Raw genomic sequence first — 16,795 nt, forward strand, 5'->3', positions numbered from 1 at the left:
CACTCCTGTCACTGATCGGTCGGATCCCTATGCCTCCCTGTGGGGATCTCTCCTGTCACTGATCGGGGGGATCCCTATGCCTCCCTGTGGGGATCTCTCCTGTCACTGATCGGGGGGATCCCTATGCCTCCCTGTGGGGATCTCTCATGTCACTGATCAGGCGGATCCCTATGCCTCCCTGTGGGGATCTCTCCTGTCACTGATCGGGGGGATCCCTATGCCTCCCTGTGGGGATCACTCCTGTCTCTGATCGGGCGGATGCCTATGCCTCCCTGTGGGGATCGCTCATGTCACTGATCGGGCAGATCCCTATGCCTCCCTGTGGGGATCTCTCATGTCACTGATCGGGGGATCCATATGCCTCCCTGTGGGGATCTCTCATGTCACTGATCAGGCAGATCCCTATGCCTCCCTGTGGGGATCTCTCATGTCACTGATCAGGCGGATCCCTATGCCTCCCTGTGGGGATCTCTCATGTCACTGATCGGGGGGATCCCTATGCCTCCCTGTGGGGATCTCTCCTGTCACTGATCGGTGGGATCCCTATGCCTCCCTGTGGGGATCTCTCCTGTCACTGATCGGGGGGATCCATATGCCTCCCTGTGGGGATCTCTCATGTCACTGATCAGGCAGATCCCTATGCCTCCCTGTGGGGATCTCTCATGTCACTGATCAGGCGGATCCCTATGCCTCCCTGTGGGGATCTCTCATGTCACTGATCGGGGGGATCCCTATGCCTCCCTGTGGGGATCTCTCCTGTCACTGATCGGGGGATCCCTATGCCTCCCTGTGGGGATCACTCCTGTCACTGATCGGTCGGATCCCTATGCCTCCCTGTGGGGATCTCTCCTGTCACTGATCGGGGGATCCCTATGCCTCCCTGTGGGGATCTCTCCTGTCACTGATCGGGGGATCCCTATGCCTCCCTGTGGGGATCACTCCTGTCACTGATCGGTCGGATCCCTATGCCTCCCTGTGGGGATCTCTCCTGTCACTGATCGGGGGATCCCTATGCCTCCCTGTGGGGATCTCTCCTGTCACTGATCGGGGGGATCCCTATGCCTCCCTGTGGGGATCTCTCATGTCACTGATCGGGGGGATCCCTATGCCTCCCTGTGGGGATCTCTCATGTCACTGATCAGGCAGATCCCTATGCCTCCCTGTGGGGATCTCTCCTGTCACTGATCGGGCAGATCCCTATGCCTCCCTGTGGGGATCACTCCTGTCACTGATCGGGGGATCCCTATGCCTCCCTGTGGGGATCTCTCCTGTCACTGATCGGGGGATCCCTATGCCTCCCTGTGGGGATCTCTCCTGTCACTGATCGGGGGGATCCCTATGCCTCCCTGTGGGGATCTCTCATGTCACTGATCGGGGGGATCCCTATGCCTCCCTGTGGGGATCTCTCATGTCACTGATCGGGCGGATCCCTATGCCTCCCTGTGGGGATCTCTCATGTCACTGATCAGGCAGATCCCTATGCCTCCCTGTGGGGATCTCTCATGTCACTGATCAGGCGGATCCCTATGCCTCCCTGTGGGGATCTCTCCTGTCACTGATCGGGGGATCCATATGCCTCCCTGTGGAGATCTCTCATGTCACTGATTGGGCAGATCCCTATGCCTCCCTGTGGGGATCTCTCATGTCACTGATTGGGCAGATCCCTATGCCTCCCTGTGGGGATCTCTCCTGTCACTGATCAGGCAGATCCCTATTCCTCCCTGTGGGGATCTCTCCTGTCACTGATCAGGCAGATCCCTATGCCTCCCTGTGGGGATCTCTCCTGTCACTGATCGGGCGGATCCCTATGCCTCCCTGTGGGGATCACTCCTGTCACTGATCGGGCGGATCCCTATGCCTTACTGTGGGGATCACTCCCGTCACTGATCAGGCAGATCCCTATGCCTCCCTGTGGGGATCACTCCCGTCACTGATTGGGCAGATCCCTATGCCTCCCTGTGGGGATCTCTCATGTCACTGATCGGGGGATCCATATGCCTCCCTGTGGGGATCTCTCATGTCACTGATCGGGCAGATCCCTATGCCTCCCTGTGGGGATCACTCCCGTCACTGATTGGGCAGATCCCATGCCTCCCTGCGGGGATCACTCCCGTCACTGATTGGGCAGATCCCATGCCCAGGTTCCTGTGTTACATGCCAGCCCTCACCTCTGCATTTCCTCCTGCCCCGCTGCGCTCTGTGCCAGTATCTTGTGTCTGTGCCAACCACTCACAGCTCTGTCTAATGGCAATTAAAAGCTTTTCTTCCTAATGATGCTTCAGTCACATCAGGAGGTCTGCAGTAGCTGCTGCCAGCTGCCTGTCATTAGCCGCCTGTGACGGGAGATCAGAGAGGGCACGGAGCCTCAAGTGCTGGCACTCAGTAGATGCCTTACCCTTCCAGCCAGTGCCCCTGTAGGACAGGAGTACTGTATGTGTGCCCCCAATTATACAGCACTTCATGCTGACTATCTCTCATCAGCCCAATCCAATTATCTGCATGTAACCAAGACACTAAATAACAGCAGTAATTGTAACCTTTAAAAGTTAATGGAATAATATTCCCTGCTGGGTTTATATGATATAATCTCCTCCGCATTACACTAAGTAACCAGCCACCAGCACATAGACGCGCTCTCTCCTGCCGCACTTCTGCATCGGGAGAGACCAATGTGCGCAGATGTCTCTCTGCCCGATATAATCTCCATAGCGGCATGGCAGTATCACTTGGTATGTTATAGGACATAGTGGCACTGCTGTGTCACCTTGTCTGTTATAGGACACAGCGCCATGGCTGTGTCACCTGGTCTGTTATAGGACATAGCTGCACAGCTGTGTCACCCTGTCTGTTATAGGACATAGCGGCATGGCTGTGTCACCCTGTCTGTTATAGGACATAGTGGCACTGCTGTGTCACCTTGTTTGTTATAGGACATAGCGGCATGGCAGTATCACTTGGTATGTTATAGGACATAGTGGCACTGCTGTGTCACCTGGTCTGTTATAGGACATAGCTGCACGGCTGTGTCACCTTGTCTGTTATAGGACATAGCGGAATGGCTGTGTCACCCTGTCTGTTATAGGACATAGAGGCATGGCTGTGTCACCTTGTCTGTTATAGGACATAGCGTCACTGCTGTGTCACCTTGTCTGTTATAGGACATAGCGGCATGGCTGTGTCACCTGGTCTGTTATAGGACATAGCGGAACGGCTGTGTCACCTTGTCTGCTATAGGACATAGCGGAGCAGCATTATCGCCTTGTCTGCTATAGGACATAGCTGCACGGCTGTGTCACCTTGTCTGTTATAGGACATAGCTGCACGGCTGTATCAACTTGTCTGTTATAGGACATAGCTGCACGGCTGTGTCACCTTGTCTGTTATAGGACATAGCGGCACTGCTGTGGCACCTTGTCTGTTATAGGATATAGCGGCACTGCTGTGGCACCTTGTCTGTTATAGGACATAGCGGCACTGCTGTGGCACCTTGTCTGTTATAGGACATAGCGGCTCGGCTGTGTCACCTTGTCTGTTATAGTACATAGCGGCTCGGCTATGGCACCTTGTCTGTTATAGGACATAGCGGCACGGCTATGGCACCTTGTCTGTTATAGGACATAGCGGCTCGGCTATGGCACCTTGTCTGTTATAGGACATAGCTGCACGGCTATGGCACCTTATCTGTTATAGGACATAGCGGCACGGCTGTGGCACCTTGTCTGTTATAGGACATAGCTGCACGGCTATGGCACCTTGTCTGTTATAGGACATAGCGGCACGGCTGTGGCACCTTGTCTGTTATAGGACATAGCGGCACGGCTGTGGCACCTTGTCTGTTATAGGACATAGCGGCACTGCTGTGGCACCTTGTCTGTTATAGGATATAGCGGCACGGCTGTGGCACCTTGTCTGTTATAGGACATAGCGGCACGGCTGTGGCACCTTGTCTGTTATAGGACATAGCAGCACTGCTGTGGCACCTTGTCTGTTATAGGATATAGCGGCACGGCTGTGGCACCTTGTCTGTTATAGGACATAGCGGCACGGCTGTGGCACCTTGTCTGTTATATGACATAGCGGCACTGCTGTGGCACCTTGTCTGTTATAGGACATAGCTCCACGGCTGTGTCTCCTTGTCTGTTATAGGATATAGCGGCACTGCTGTGGCACCTTGTCTGTTATAGGACATAGCGGCACTGCTGTGGCACCTTGTCTGTTATAGGACATAGCGGCACGGCTGTGGCACCTTGTCTGTTATAGGATATAGCGGCACTGCTGTGTCACCTTGTCTGTTATAGGACATAGAGGCACGGCTGTGGCACCATATAACTGTGATGTTTTTCTTTTGCAGATGATGAAGCATGCATGGGATAATTATAAACAGTACGGCTGGGGCCACAATGAGCTTAAACCCATCGCAAGGAAGGGCCACTCCACCAATATATTTGGTAAGAGTTTTTGATTATTACTTTCTCATACATTTCAGTATAAAGAGCTGCTGCCAGGGATTCTGGGTAATGTTCCCATAATCATGCTGTATACAGCGCTACTGCTGCCACCAGGGATTCTGGGTAATGTCCCCATAATCATGCTGTATACAGCGCTACTGCTGACGCCAGGGATTCTGGGTAATGTTTACATAATTCCTTGAGGAGGTTAGGTTTAGGCGGCGGAGGTAAGAAGGTTTAGGGTTAGGCACTAGCAGAGAGGGTTTGGGTCAGGCTGCCGGTAGGTGTGTAAGGCTGCAGGGAGGGAGGGTTCGTGTCAGGCCGCGGGGAGGGTTAGGGTCAGGCTGCGGATAGGAGGGAGGGTCAGGCTGCGGATAGGAGGGTCAGGCTGCGGATAGGAGGGTCAGGCAGCAGGGAGGGAGGGTCAGGCCGCGGGGAGGGTTAGGGTCAGGCAGCAGGGAGGGAGGGTCAGGCCGCGGGGAGGGTTAGGGTCAGGCTGCGGATAGGAGAGTGGGTCAGGCTGCAGGGAGGGTGGGTTAGGGTCAGGCTGCGGATAGGAGGGTCAGGCTGCGGATAGGAGGGTCAGGCTGTGATGGGTGAGACCTGAGATGGGTTTGGCCTACAGGTTATAAGTCCACTGTTATAATGCCAGCAGCATCCTGACTTTTCCGCATGCAGAAAACCTTTCTAATACTACAATCTGCTGGACACTGTAACCTCCCCGTCAGCAGATCACTCAGTTCCTGCCTGTTGTGGGGAACCAGCCCCCTGCAGCCTGGGCTACGCTGCCCCTTGTGGTTGCACACACTACTACAATCTGCTGGACACTGTAACCTCCCCATCAGCAGATCACTCAGTTCCTGCCTGTTGTGGGGAACCAGCCCCCTGCAGACTGGGCTACGCTGCCCCTTGTGGTTCCACACACTACTACAATCTGCTGGACACTGTTACCTCCCCGTCAGCAGATCACCCAGTTCCTGCCTGTTGTGGGGAACCAGCCCCCTGCAGACTGGGCTACGCTGCCCCTTGTGGTTGCACACACTACTACAATCTGCTGGACACTGTTACCTCCTGCCTGTTGTTGAGAACCAGCCACCTGCAGACTGGGCTACGCTGCCCCTTGTGGTTGCACACACTACTACAATCTGCTGGACACTGTTACCTCCCCGTCAGCAGGTCACTCAGTTCCTGCCTGTTGTGGGGAACCAGCCCCCTGCAGCCTGGGCTACGCTGCCCCTTGTGATTGCACACACTACTACAATCTGCTGGACACTGTAACCTCCCCGTCAGCAGATCACTCAGTTCCTGCTTGTTGTGGGGAACCAGCCCCCTGCAGCCTGGGCTACGCTGCCCCTTGTGGTTGCACACACTACTACAATCTGCTGGACACTGTAACCTTCCCTTTAGCAGATCACTCAGTTCCTGCCTGTTGTTAAAAACCAGCCACCTGCAGACTGGGCTACGCTGCCCCTTGTGGTTGCACACACTACTACAATCTGCTGGACACTGTTACTTCCTGCCTGTTGTGGAGAACCAGCCCCCTGCAGCCTGGGCTACGCTGCCCCTTGTGGTTGCACACACTACTACAATCTGCTGGACACTATAACCTCCCCGTCAGCAGATCACCCAGTTCCTGCCTGTTGTGGGGAACCAGCCCCCTGCAGACTAGGCTACGCTGCCCCTTGTGGTTGCACACACTACTACAATCTGCTGGACACTTTAACCTTCCCGACAGCAGATCACTCAGTTCCTGCCTGTTGTGGGGAACCAGCCCCCTGCAGACTGGGCTACGCTGCCCCTTGTGGTTGCACTCACTACTACAATCTGCTGGACACTGTAACCTCCCCGTCAGCAGATCACTCAGTTCCTGCCTGTTGTGGGGAACCAGCCCCCTTGCAGCCTGGGCTACGCTGCCCCTTGTGGTTGCACACACTACTACAATCTGCTGGACACTGTAACCTTCCCGTCAGCAGATCACTCAGTTCCTGCCTGTTGTGGGGAACCAGCCCCCTTGCAGCCTGGGCTACGCTGCCCCTTGTGGTTGCACTCACTACTACAATCTGCTGGACACTGTTACCTCCTGCCTGTTGTTGAGAACCAGCCACCTGCAGACTGGGCTACGCTGCCCCTTGTGGTTGCACACACTACTACAATCTGCTGGACACTGTTACCTCCCCGTCAGCAGATCACTCAGTTCCTGCCTGTTGTTAAAAACCAGCCACCTGCAGACTGGGCTACGCTGCCCCTTGTGGTTGCACACACTACTACAATCTGCTGGACACTGTTACCTCCCCGTCAGCAGATCACTCAGTTCCTGCCTGTTGTTGAGAACCAGCCACCTGCAGACTGGGCTACGCTGCCCCTTGTGGTTGCACACACTACTACAATCTGCTGGACACTGTAACCTCCCCGTCAGCAGATCACTCAGTTCCTGCCTGTTGTGGGGAACCAGCCCCCTGCAGACTGGGCTACGCTGCCCCTTGTGGTTGCACACACTACTACAATCTGCTGGACACTGTTACCTCCTGCCTGTTGTTGAGAACCAGCCACCTGCAGACTGGGCTACGCTGCCCCTTGTGGTTGCACACACTACTACAATCTGCTGGACACTATAACCTCCCCGTCAGCAGATCACCCAGTTCCTGCCTGTTGTGGGGAACCAGCCCCCTGCAGACTTGGCTGCGCTGCCCCTTGTGGTTGCACACACTACTACAATCTGCTGGACACTATAACCTCCCCGTCAGCAGATCACTCAGTTCCTGCCTGTTGTGGGGAACCAGCCCCCTGCAGACTGGGCTACGCTGCCCCTTGTGGTTACACACACTACTACAATCTGCTGGACACTGTTACCTCCTGCCTGTTGTGGGGAACCAGCCCCCTGCAGACTGGGCTACGCTGCCCCTTGTGGTTCCACACACTACTACAATCTGCTGGACACTGTAACCTTCCCGACAGCAGATCACTCAGTTCCTGCCTGTTGTGGGGAACCAGCCCCCTGCAGACTTGGCTACGCTGCCCCTTGTGGTTGCACACACTACTACAATCTGCTGGACACTGTTACCTCCTGCCTGTTGTGGGGAACCAGCCCCCTGCAGACTGGGCTACGCTGCCCCTTGTGGTTGCACACACTACTACAATCTGCTGGACACTGTAACCTCCCCGTCAGCAGATCACCCAGTTCCTGCCTGTTGTGGGGAACCAGCCCCCTGCAGACTAGGCTACGCTGCCCCTTGTGGTTGCACACACTACTACAATCTGCTGGACACTGTTACCTCCTGCCTGTTGTTGAGAACCAGCCACCTGCAGACTGGGCTACGCTGCCCCTTGTGGTTGCACACACTACTACAATCTGCTGGACACTGTTACCTCCCCGTCAGCAGGTCACTCAGTTCCTGCCTGTTGTGGGGAACCAGCCCCCTGCAGCCTGGGCTACGCTGCCCCTTGTGGTTGCACACACTACTACAATCTGCTGGACACTGTAACCTCCCCGTCAGCAGATCACTCAGTTCCTGCCTGTTGTGGGGAACCAGCCCCCTGCAGACTAGGCTACGCTGCCCCTTGTGGTTGCACACACTACTACAATCTGCTGGACACTTTAACCTTCCCGACAGCAGATCACTCAGTTCCTGCCTGTTGTGGGGAACCAGCCCCCTTGCAGCCTGGGCTACGCTGCCCCTTGTGGTTGCACTCACTACTACAATCTGCTGGACACTGTTACCTCCTGCCTGTTGTTGAGAACCAGCCACCTGCAGACTGGGCTACGCTGCCCCTTGTGGTTGCACACACTACTACAATCTGCTGGACACTGTTACCTCCCCGTCAGCAGATCACTCAGTTCCTGCCTGTTGTTGAGAACCAGCCACCTGCAGACTGGGCTACGCTGCCCCTTGTGGTTGCACACACTACTACAATCTGCTGGACACTGTTACCTCCCCGTCAGCAGATCACTCAGTTCCTGCCTGTTGTTGAGAACCAGCCACCTGCAGACTGGGCTACGCTGCCCCTTGTGGTTGCACACACTACTACAATCTGCTGGACACTGTAACCTCCCCGTCAGCAGATCACTCAGTTCCTGCCTGTTGTGGGGAACCAGCCCCCTGCAGACTGGGCTACGCTGCCCCTTGTGGTTGCACACACTACTACAATCTGCTGGACACTGTTACCTCCTGCCTGTTGTTGAGAACCAGCCACCTGCAGACTGGGCTACGCTGCCCCTTGTGGTTGCACACACTACTACAATCTGCTGGACACTATAACCTCCCCGTCAGCAGATCACCCAGTTCCTGCCTGTTGTGGGGAACCAGCCCCCTGCAGACTTGGCTGCGCTGCCCCTTGTGGTTGCACACACTACTACAATCTGCTGGACACTATAACCTCCCCGTCAGCAGATCACTCAGTTCCTGCCTGTTGTGGGGAACCAGCCCCCTGCAGACTTGGCTACGCTGCCCCTTGTGGTTGCACACACTACTACAATCTGCTGGACACTGTTACCTCCTGCCTGTTGTGGAGAACCAGCCACCTGCAGACTTGGCTACGCTGCCCCTTGTGGTTGCACACACTACTACAATCTGCTGGACACTGTTACCTCCTGCCTGTTGTGGAGAACCAGCCACCTGCAGACTGGGCTACGCTGCCCCTTGTGGTTGCACACACTACTACAATCTGCTGGACACTGTTACCTCCTGCCTGTTGTGGGGAACCAGCCCCCTGCAGACTGGGCTACGCTGCCCCTTGTGGTTGCACACACTACTACAATCTGCTGGACACTGTAACCTCCCCGTCAGCAGATCACCCAGTTCCTGCCTGTTGTGGGGAACCAGCCCCCTGCAGACTAGGCTACGCTGCCCCTTGTGGTTGCACACACTACTACAATCTGCTGGACACTGTAACCTCCCCGTCAGCAGATCACTCAGTTCCTGCCTGTTGTGGGGAGCCAGCCCCCTGCAGACTGGGCTACGCTGCCCCTTGTGGTTCCACACACTACTACAATCTGCTGGACACTGTAACCTTCCCGACAGCAGATCACCCAGTTCCTGCCTGTTGTGGGGAACCAGCCCCCTGCAGACTGGGCTACACTGCCCCTTGTGGTTGCACACACTACTACAACATTTGCTTTCTCCTGTGTTTGGGTTCCCTGGCACATTGTGTGAGAGGACTGATATCCTGGGGCCCCAGCTTGCTGGCACTGCCAGGTGTAACCGCTACACTTATGTGCACAGCCGTACATGATTCCTTATGTCACTATGAAACGTCTCTGTTCCCAGGAAACTCACAGATGGGGGCCACCATTGTGGACGCTTTGGACACCCTGTATATTATGGGTCTTCTGGATGAGTTCCGTGACGGACAGGAGTGGGTGCAGAACAACCTGGACTTCGGTGTGGTGAGTGTGACCCCGAGAAGTAACCTATATGACTGCCATACCATCCCTGTCATAGGTGACGGGGTCTGGTGGTCCTGCAGACCCCTTACGGGGGGGCTCTGTAGTGTCTCGTATACCTGTGTTCTCATACATGTCTCTCATTGGCTCGCAGAATTCCGAGGTGTCCGTGTTTGAGGTGAACATTCGCTTCATCGGTGGTCTGCTGGCGGCATTCTACTTGTCCGGACAGGAGGTAAGAGCCTGAATGAGGCCAAATCACTCGCCTGAGGCACAGGAGACACAGGGGTGTATGTAGTACAGGTGTGTGTATTACCCCTGGTGATGTTACCATACATCAGTGTATGGCCGGTGACTGTGACACAGGGGTGTATACAGGGAGCAGACTGTATTACACTATACATCAGGTGTAGTACAGGTGTGTGTATTACCCCTGGTGATGTTACCATACAGTGATCAGTGTATGGCCGGTGACTGTGACACAGGAGACAAAGGGGTGTATACAGGAAGCAGACTGTATTACACTATACATCAGGTGTAGTACAGGTGTGTGTATTACCCCTGGTGATGTTATACAGTGATCAGTGTATGGCCGGTGACTGTGACACAGGGGTGTATACAGGGAGCAGACTGTATTACACTATACATCAGGTGTAGTACAGGTGTGTGTATTACCCCTGGTGATGTTATACAGTGATCAGTGTATGGCCGGTGACTGTGACACAGGAGACACAGGGGTGTATACAGGGAGCAGACTGTATTACACTATACATCAGGTGTAGTACAGGTGTGTGTATTACCCCTGGTGATGTTATACAGTGATCAGTGTATGGTCAGTGACTGTGACACAGGAGACACAGGGGTGTATACAGGGAGCAGACTGTATTACACTATACATCAGGTGTAGTACAGGTGTGTGTATTACCCCTGGTGATGTTACCATACAGTGATCAGTGTATGGCCGGTGACTGTGACACAGGAGACACAGGGGTGTATACAGGGAGCAGACTGTATTACACTATACATCAGGTGTAGTACAGGTGTGTGTATTACCCCTGGTGATGTTATACAGTGATCAGTGTATGGCCGGTGACTGTGACACAGGAGACACAGGGGTGTATACAGGGAGTAGACTGTATTACACTATACATCAGGTGTAGTACAGGTGTGTGTATTACCCCTGGTGATGTTATACAGTGATCAGTGTATGGCCGGTGACTGTGACACAGGAGACACAGGGGTGTATACAGGGAGCAGACTGTATTACACTATACACCAGGTGTAGTACAGGTGTGTGTATTACCCCTGGTGATGTTACCATACAGTGATCAGTGTATGGCCGGTGACTGTGACACAGGAGACACAGGGGTGTATACACGGAGCAGACTGTATTACACTATACATCAGGTGTAGTACAGGTGTGTGTATTACCCCTGGTGATGGTACCATACAGTGATCAGTGTATGGCCGGTGACTGTGACACAGGAGACACAGGGGTGTATACAGGGAGCAGACTGTATTACACTATACACCAGGTGTAGTACAGGTGTGTGTATTACCCCTGGTGATGTTACCATACAGTGATCAGTGTATGGCCGGTGACTGTGACACAGGAGACACAGGGGTGTATACAGAGAGCAGACTGTATTACACTATACATCAGGTGTAGTACAGGTGTGTGTATTACCCCTGGTGATGTTATACAGTGATCAGTGTATGGCCGGTGACTGTGACACAGGGGTGTATACACGGAGCAGACTGTATTACACTATACATCAGGTGTAGTACAGGTGTGTGTATTACCCCTGGTGATGTTACCATACAGTGATCAGTGTATGGCCGGTGACTGTGACACAGGAGACACAGGGGTGTATACAGGGAGCAGACTGTATTACACTATACATCAGGTGTAGTACAGGTGTGTGTATTACCCCTGGTGATGTTACCGTACAGTGATCAGTGTATGGCCGGTGACTGTGACACAGGAGACACAGGGGTGTATACAGGGAGCAGACTGTATTACACTATACATCAGGTGTAGTACAGGTGTGTGTATTACCCCTGGTGATGTTACCATACAGTGATCAGTGTATGGCCGGTGACTGTGACACTGGAGACACAGGGGTGTATACAGGGAGCAGACTGTATTACACTATACACCAGGTGTAGTACAGGTGTGTGTATTACCCCTGGTGATGTTATACAGTGATCAGTGTATGGCCGGTGACTGTGACACAGGAGACCCAGGGGTGTATACAGGGAGCAGACTGTATTACACTATACATCAGGTGTAGTACAGGTGTGTGTATTACCCCTGGTGATGTTACCATACAGTGATCAGTGTATGGCCGGTGACTGAGACACAGGGGTGTATTCAGGGAGCAGACTGTATTACACTATACATCAGGTGTAGTACAGGTGTGTGTATTACCCCTGGTGATGTTACCATACAGTGATCAGTGTATGGCCGGTGACTGTGACACAGGAGACACAGGGGTGTATACAGAGAGCAGACTGTATTACACTATACATCAGGTGTAGTACAGGTGTGTGTATTACCCCTGGTGATGTTATACAGTGATCAGTGTATGGCCGGTGACTGTGACACAGGAGACACAGGGGTGTATACACGGAGCAGACTGTATTACACTATACATCAGGTGTAGTACAGGTGTGTGTATTACCCCTGGTGATGTTACCATACAGTGATCAGTGTATGGCCGGTGACTGTGACACAGGAGACACAGGGGTGTATACAGGGAGCAGACTGTATTACACTATACATCAGGTGTAGTACAGGTGTGTGTATTACCCCTGGTGATGTTACCGTACAGTGATCAGTGTATGGCCGGTGACTGTGACACAGGAGACACAGGGGTGTATACAGGGAGCAGACTGTATTACACTATACATCAGGTGTAGTACAGGTGTGTGTATTACCCCTGGTGATGTTACCATACAGTGATCAGTGTATGGCCGGTGACTGTGACACTGGAGACACAGGGGTGTATACAGGGAGCAGACTGTATTACACTATACACCAGGTGTAGTACAGGTGTGTGTATTACCCCTGGTGATGTTATACAGTGATCAGTGTATGGCCGGTGACTGTGACACAGGAGACACAGGGGTGTATACAGGGAGCAGACTGTATTACACTATACATCAGGTGTAGTACAGGTGTGTGTATTACCCCTGGTGATGTTACCATACAGTGATCAGTGTATGGCCGGTGACTGAGACACAGGGGTGTATTCAGGGAGCAGACTGTATTACACTATACATCAGGTGTAGTACAGGTGTGTGTATTACCCCTGGTGATGTTACCGTACAGTGATCAGTGTATGGCCGGTGACTGTGACACAGGAGACACAGGGGTGTATACAGGGAGCAGACTGTATTACACTATACATCAGGTGTAGTACAGGTGTGTGTATTACCCCTGGTGATGTTATACAGTGATCAGTGTATGGCCGGTGACTGTGACACAGGAGACACAGCGGTGTATACAGGGAGCAGACTGTATTACACTATACATCAGGTGTAGTACAGGTGTATGTATTACCCCTGGTGATGTTACATACAGTGATCAGTGTATGGCCGGTGACTGTGACACAGGAGACACAGGGGCGTATACAGGGAGCAGACTGTATTACACTATACATCAGGTGTAGTACAGGTGTGTGTATTACCCCTGGTGATGTTACATACAGTGATCAGTGTATGGCCGGTGACTGTGACACAGGAGACACAGGGGTGTATACAGGGAGCAGACTGTATTACACTATACATCAGGTGTAGTACAGGTGTGTGTATTACCCCTGGTGATGTTATACAGTGATCAGTGTATGGCCAGTGACTGTGACACAGGAGACACAGGGGTGTATACAGGGAGCAGACTGTATTACACTATACATCAGGTGTAGTACAGGTGTGTGTATTACCCCTGGTGATGTTACATACAGTGATCAGTGTATGGCCGGTGACTGTGACACAGGAGACACAGGGGTGTATACAGGGAGCAGACTATATTACACTATACATCAGGTGTAGTACAGGTGTGTGTATTACCCCTGGTGATGTTACACAGTGATCAGTGTATGGCCGGTGACTGTGACACAGGAGACACAGGGGTGTATACAGGGAGCAGACTATATTACACTATACATCAGGTGTAGTACAGGTGTGTGTATTACCCCTGGTGATGTTACCATACAGTGATCAGTGTATGGCCGGTGACTGTGACACAGGAGACACAGGGGTGAATACAGGGAGCAGACTGTATTACACTATACACCAGGTGTAGTACAGGTGTGTGTATTACCCCTGGTGATGTTATACAGTGATCAGTGTATGGTCAGTGACTGTGACACAGGAGACACAGGGGTGTATACAGGGAGCAGACCGTATTACACTATACATCAGGTGTAGTACAGGTGTGTGTATTACCCCTGGTGATGTTACCATACAGTGATCAGTGTATGGCCGGTGACTGTGACACAGGAGACACAGGGGTGTATACAGGGAGCAGACTGTATTACACTATACATCAGGTGTAGTACAGGTGTATGTATTACCCCTGGTGATGTTACCATACAGTGATCAGTGTATGGCCGGTGACTGTGACACAGGAGACACAGGGGTGTATACAGGGAGCAGACTGTATTACACTATACATCAGGTGTAGTACAGGTGTGTGTATTACCCCTGGTGATGGTACCATACAGTGATCAGTGTATGGCCGGTGACTGTGACACAGGAGACACAGGGGTGTATACAGGGAGCAGACTGTATTGCACTATACACCAGGTGTAGTACAGGTGTGTGTATTACCCCTGGTGATGTTATACAGTGATCAGTGTATGGCCAGTGACTGTGACACAGGAGACACAGGGGTGTATACAGGGAGCAGACTGTATTACACTATACATCAGGTGTAGTACAGGTGTGTGTATTACCCCTGGTGATGTTATACAGTGATCAGTGTATGGTCAGTGACTGTGACACAGGAGACACAGGGGTGTATACAGGGAGCAGACCGTATTACACTATACATCAGGTGTAGTACAGGTGTGTGTATTACCCCTGGTGATGGTACCATACAGTGATCAGTGTATGGCCAGTGACTGTGACACAGGAGACACAGGGGTGTATACAGGGAGCAGACTGTATTACACTATACATCAGGTGTAGTACAGGTGTGTGTAATACCCCTGGTGATGTTATACAGTGATCAGTGTATGGTCAGTGACTGTGACACAGGAGACACAGGGGTGTATACAGGGAGCAGACTGTATTACACTATACATCAGGTGTAGTACAGGTGTGTGTATTACCCCTGGTGATGTTACCATACAGTGATCAGTGTATGGCCGGTGACTGTGACACAGGAGACACAGGGGTGTATACAGGGAGCAGACTGTATTACACTATACATCAGGTGTAGTACAGGTGTGTGTATTACCCCTGGTGATGTTATACAGTGATCAGTGTATGGCCGGTGACTGTGACACAGGAGACACAGGGGTGTATACAGGGAGCAGATTGTATTACACTATACATCAGGTGTAGTACAGGTGTGTGTATTACCCCTGGTGATGTTACCATACAGTGATCAGTGTATGGCCGGTGACTGTGACACAGGGGTGTATACAGGGAGCAGACTGTATTACACTATACATCAGGTGTAGTACAGGTGTGTGTAATACCCCTGGTGATGTTATACAGTGATCAGTGTATGGTCAGTGACTGTGACACAGGAGACACAGGGGTGTATACAGGGAGCAGACTGTATTACACTATACATCAGGTGTAGTACAGGTGTGTGTATTACCCCTGGTGATGTTATACAGTGATCAGTGTATGGCCGGTGACTGTGACACAGGAGACACAGGGGTGTATACAGGGAGCATACTGTATTACACTATACATCAGGTGTAGTAAAGGTGTGTGTATTACCCCTGGTGATGTTACCATACAGTGATCAGTGTATGGCCGGTGACTGTGACACAGGAGACACAGGGGTGTATACAGGGAGCAGACTGTATTACACTATACATCAGGTGTAGTACAGGTGTGTGTATTACCCCTGGTGATGTTATACAGTGATCAGTGTATGGCCGGTGACTGTGACACAGGAGACACAGGGGTGTATACAGGGAGCAGATTGTATTACACTATACATCAGGTGTAGTACAGGTGTGTGTATTACCCCTGGTGATGTTACCATACAGTGATCAGTGTATGGCCGGTGACTGTGACACAGGAGACACAGGGGTGTATACAGGGAGCAGACTGTATTACACTATACATCAGGTGTAGTACAGGTGTGTGTATTACCCCTGGTGATGGTACCATACAGTGATCAGTGTATGGCCGGTGACTGTGACACAGGAGACACAGGGGTGTATACAGGGAGCAGACTGTATTACACTATACATAAGGTGTAGTACAGGTGTGTGTATTACCCCTGGTGATGTTATACAGTGATCAGTGTATGACCGGTGACTGTGACACAGGAGACACAGGGGTGTATACAGGGAGCAGACTGTATTACACTATACATCAGGTGTAGTACAGGTGTGTGTATTACCCCTGGTGATGTTACCATACAGTGATCAGTGTATGGCCAGTGACTGTGACACAGGAGACACAGGGGTGTATACAGGGAGCAGACTGTATTACACTATACATCAGGTGTAGTACAGGTGTGTGTATTACCCCTGGTGATGTTACCATACAGTGATCAGTGTATGGTCAGTGACTGTGACACAGGAGACACAGGGGTGTATACAGGGAGCAGACTGTATTACACTATACATCAGGTGTAGTACAGGTGTGTGTATTACCCCTGGTGATGTTAAACAGTGATCAGTGTATGGCCGGTGACTGTGACACAGGAGACACAGGGGTGTATACAGGGAGCAGACTGTATTACACTATACATCAGGTGTAGTACAGGTGTGTG

General features: G+C 52.2%; 1 protein-coding gene across 2 annotated transcripts in view; it reads left to right on the plus strand.

The window, feature by feature from the left end:
• Positions 1-16,795, plus strand: part of MAN1A2 (mannosidase alpha class 1A member 2) — a 96,153-nt gene that overhangs the window by 47,375 nt on the left and 31,983 nt on the right. For both annotated transcript variants that reach the window (XM_083171469.1, XM_083171470.1), the window contains 3 exons: positions 4,352-4,448; positions 9,713-9,831; positions 9,983-10,063. In XM_083171469.1, coding sequence (XP_083027595.1) covers positions 4,352-4,448; positions 9,713-9,831; positions 9,983-10,063 — 297 coding nt within the window. The remainder of the gene's footprint in view (positions 1-4,351; positions 4,449-9,712; positions 9,832-9,982; positions 10,064-16,795) is intronic.

This window comes from Crinia signifera, chromosome 2 (genome assembly GCF_055691185.1).
Source record: "Crinia signifera chromosome 2, ASM5569118v1, whole genome shotgun sequence".
NCBI lineage: Eukaryota > Metazoa > Chordata > Amphibia > Anura > Myobatrachidae > Crinia > Crinia signifera.